Source organism: Loa loa (genome assembly GCF_000183805.2).
Source record: "Loa loa unplaced genomic scaffold supercont3.379, whole genome shotgun sequence".
Classification (NCBI taxonomy): Eukaryota; Metazoa; Nematoda; class Chromadorea; order Rhabditida; family Onchocercidae; genus Loa; species Loa loa.
In genome coordinates this window covers 46,477-50,882 of record NW_018108559.1, presented here as the reverse complement: position 1 = coordinate 50,882, position 4,406 = coordinate 46,477, and the positions used below count along the sequence as shown (strand labels likewise).

The window sequence follows — 4,406 nt, the reverse complement described above, 5'->3', positions numbered from 1 at the left end:
ATTATTATTATTATTACTTATTATTATTATTATTATTATTATTATTATTATTATTATTATTATTATTATTATTATTATTATTATTATTATTATTATTATTATTATTGTTATTATTATTATTATTATTATTATTATTATTCCTATTCTTTATTCTTATTCTTATTCTTCTCCTTATTATTATTATTTTCTTTTTTTCCAAAATTATCTCGTTCACTCGTTGAATTCTAATTTATTGATCGATAAATGCGCTTCTACTTTATCTTTTTTTCTTTTTTTTTTTCAATTAACGAAACACGCATTCTGCCTTCATTAATATGCAGCTTATGAAAAAAAACTCTATTGTATTACTGTATTAACTCTATCTATCTATTTATCAGTCTGTCTACTTATTGATTGATCGATCTGTTTATCTATCTGATATGATATGGATGAAAATAAAATGAACGTACAGGTATTGATCTACCTGTCTATAAATTATTATATTTTCATTTAGTGATAATACAACTGCTCTATGTGTTATTTATCGCTTTTGCTACTTTACAAATGCAAAAATCATGGAGAAATTTGCTAGATATCATTGAAAAGTTGGTTTTTATATTTTAAAACATTTTGAATTTTTTATTTTTTTTTTTAATGAATGAATCGTATGGAAGATGATTTTATGAACTAAAATAATAATTAAATTAACTGTCAAATATCTCTCTTATCATTCCATACATTTCGTTTTCTAATTTAAATAATTAAAGGTAAATGGGAGAAGATATATTATTATGAAAAATTTTAAAATAAAGAGAGGGGAAGGGCAATAATAAAATTAGTTCAAATGAATATAATAGATCTAATGAAATAATCAAATATCACTTGATATGTTTGAAGGTTTATCAAATAAGACAGGGAGTACTTTGCTAATTTTATCATAAAGACCAGAAATGCTGATTTTGTTAATATTTGTTAGGTATTTTTGAGCCAAATCAATTCACTCATATTGTTTTCATTTATTATCATTTATTAATTAGTTTAAATTATTCGAAATAACTTAATAATAATGATAATAATAATATCAATTACTATTTTATGAATGATAACCAATGATTAATGATGACTATAGTAGTCATGATAATGATAACGATAGTAGTATTAATTGATATGGAAAGAAATGTGATTATTTTGATAGTTTGTACAACTTCAAACATTTTTACTATTATCAAAGAAATGAAATGAATAGATGAACTTTGTTACATTCACATAACGTTATTATTTCATCAGTGTCCACTTCCGCCAAACTTTCTGACACTTCCGCCAAACCTCCTGACATTAAGCAATTCTTTTTAAACAGAAATTCAGTAAAGCTTTTGAGCATATGTTTAGCTCAGCTTTTCAATTCTTACTAACAAATGTTTAAAATAAGCTGTACAAATTCAAGCAAAATTTAACAAATATTTTTATTAATAACTTATTTTATCGCAATAATTATGATTATTATTAATTAAACAAGAATAATGATAAATGATAAATAATAAATTTGATAAAGTTAATTATTTCAGTGGGCGAACAGAATATCAAAGTATGGAAGAGATGAGGAGACGAGCTCGTGTCGAACGAACATTTCTAAGGTTTGTTCTATTTTTGCTATGCAGGTTTCCCTTTTTTTTTAATTTTTATTTTCAACATCCTGACAATTAATTCTGTTGTCGTGTAAATTTAAAATTTCCCTCTTGATAAAATGGTCTCAAGAAGTCCACTTGTTGTCCTCTATCAGAAAAACTTTGACGTTTCGATTATTTATCTTACGTCGAATATCCTTCATTTACTCATGAGTGTTTGGAGTTTTTTAATTATTAATTTTAAATCAGCTAATTTTTTTTTAGACATTCAAGTCGAGAATTGCAAAGTACGATGAATGGTAACTCATCAAATTCTCGAGATCAAACATCATCCTATAGAACCAAATCACCGATCATTTCATCCCGCATTTTCTGGTATTACATTGTACCTGCTATTATTGTTCAACACAAATTACGAATGCTTCTTAAGATCAATTAATTTCAAATTACATAAGTTCAATCCAATGGATTGCTTCATTTAAATTGAGTTTTATGCAAAAAAAAAGAAAAAAAACTCTTTCCATTTTTCTTTTTCCTTTATCTAACTAATAAATAAAATCAATTAATGATTAACTGATAAGAGATAATTAGTAATCAATATGTTTGCATTATATGCATTATGGATATATATATACATATATATTTCTTTAATTATTATTCTCATTAAAACCCCGCTTTTTTTTAAAGAAATTTCATTTAATTTGAATATGCTATTAAATTTCGATTTCCATTGATATAGAAGGTGTGATGGTAAAAATAATTTGTAATTTAAAATTAATAAAGTAATAGTGATTTGATTTAATTTTGAATTACTTTTTTAAAAATTACCAAAAATTCATATCATGAAAAGATTAATGCAATTAACTGAAAGTGTACTTATTGAGCTAATTAAAATGCATGTTGCTTTTTGTAATACCTTTTACCTTATTTATTTGCTCGATATTTTGCATGAATGATCCTGCATATCCGATATTAGTAATTTTCCCTGAAATAATATTGATTGTTAGGATCATTCTATAAGGGAAAAATGCTGATAATTTTTTAAGCTTTGTCCTTTGCTTTGCTTTTAAAATAATCATTGTGTTTACTGTAGCCGTTCGCAAATTTGTCTACGAAAATGGCTTGGTGGACGCCTTCATGGTGTGTCACCATCCTCATCTATCAAAACAACTCAAGCAAAAGAGGCTGTGACATCATCGATCGGAACGCTTGATAATAATGCACAACAACTCACTGGTTGTACCTCACCATGCTCAACTTTATCACCGATATCATCGGTGGCTACTTCAGATGGTACTTCAAAATTTCAGCAACCTGAAATGTCTCATGATATTGATACTGTACAAGAGGAAAGTAATGATAACAATGATGATGATAATGATGATAACAATGACAAGATTGATAGCAAAATTGGTAACTCAAACGTTACTGAGCAAAGGTTTCTTTTACTTTCTTTTATGCTTTTTTTTTTTATACATTAGTATTATTATTGCTTCTAACATTAGTCAGTTTGCTTTTATCTCTGTTTACTAATTAAGTTAATTAAGAATAACGGTGTATATGGATATACATATATGTGCATTTTATATTTGAGAGTGAAGAAATGCTTTGACATAAAAAAAAAAATTCATTACAATGATCCTTTGCTATTCCTTTATCGCATAGCTGCATGACTCCTCAGGAAGATATTCGAGAGACTGCATACCCGCATGATTCCTCAGGAAGATATCCGAGAGACTGCATACCCGCATGATTCCTCAGGAAGATATCCGAGAGACTGCATACCCGCATGATTCCTCAGGAAGATATCTGGAAGATATCTTTGCATGCGCTCATTCATTCATTTCTCAGATTGTCACTTACAGAGTTGACCTTTGATTCCGTTTCTATAATTTTCTGTTATTCTTATTTTGCAATAAATATGCAAAGTAGTAAATTACTATGAGAATGTTGCGCGATTGCATGCTATCATTGATGTTATAATTGCATGCAATATTTGTAATTAAAATAGATTCGAGAATTGAATTCATAATAAATTTTCACTCTTCTCTCTCTCCCTCTCTCTTTCTCTCTCTCTCTCTCTCCCTTTTTCTCCCTTTCCCTCTCACTTTCTATTAGAATTGTTTCAGATTTTTCTTTCAAACAAATTACTGAATAATAATAACATGAGAATTTTGTAATATCTGAATAATAATAGCATGGGAATTTTGTTATATAAAAATAATTTTGAAAAACTTAAACTTTATTTATAGCAAATGATTAAATGAACCATTCCTTTTAATATATTCTTAATTATTTCTACTTGAAATGATTTTTCAGAAAAAAAAGGAAGAAAAAAAAAACAAAGAAATAAGGGAAAAAGATAAAAACAAGCATCTCTTTTAGTACTATTTAATTTACTTTTAATTTACTATAGTAGTGTTTAATTTAATTTTCAAGCATATTTAATAATCCCAATAATATATTTAATTTTCAAATATATTTAAATTAATAATATATTTAATATTTAATTGTTTTTATTTGAAAAATTCAGTCTTTGATCTTTTTTTTAAAAATTCAATCTTTAATCTTTTTTTTTCATAACTTTATCAATCTACTATATTTAGACTGATTCTTATCGATGTAATCTTTATATTTCAATTTCATCTTTATTGCAACTACTGTAATATTTCTGCATTGATTAAATACAGAAGAAAATGAAGATATTTGCTAAAAATAAAAAGAAAATAAAATATTATCAGTATGAAAATAAACTTAACAATTAGAATTAAAATATTATCATTAAAATATTTGCAATTAAAA

At 25.6% G+C, this 4,406-nt stretch overlaps 1 protein-coding gene across 1 annotated transcript in view; it reads left to right on the top strand.

Moving 5' to 3' along the window:
- The window catches only part of LOAG_18584 (Ptpn4 protein), a gene marked incomplete at its 3' end in the record, with an annotated part of 10,287 nt that extends 6,805 nt beyond the window's left edge, over positions 1 to 3,482 (top strand). The window contains exons 9-12 of the mRNA XM_020451246.1: positions 1,545 to 1,613; positions 1,869 to 1,979; positions 2,698 to 3,042; positions 3,326 to 3,482. Coding sequence (XP_020304990.1) covers positions 1,545 to 1,613; positions 1,869 to 1,979; positions 2,698 to 3,042; positions 3,326 to 3,482 — 682 coding nt within the window. The remainder of the gene's footprint in view (positions 1 to 1,544; positions 1,614 to 1,868; positions 1,980 to 2,697; positions 3,043 to 3,325) is intronic.
- Between the last annotated feature and the right edge of the window lie 924 nt (positions 3,483 to 4,406).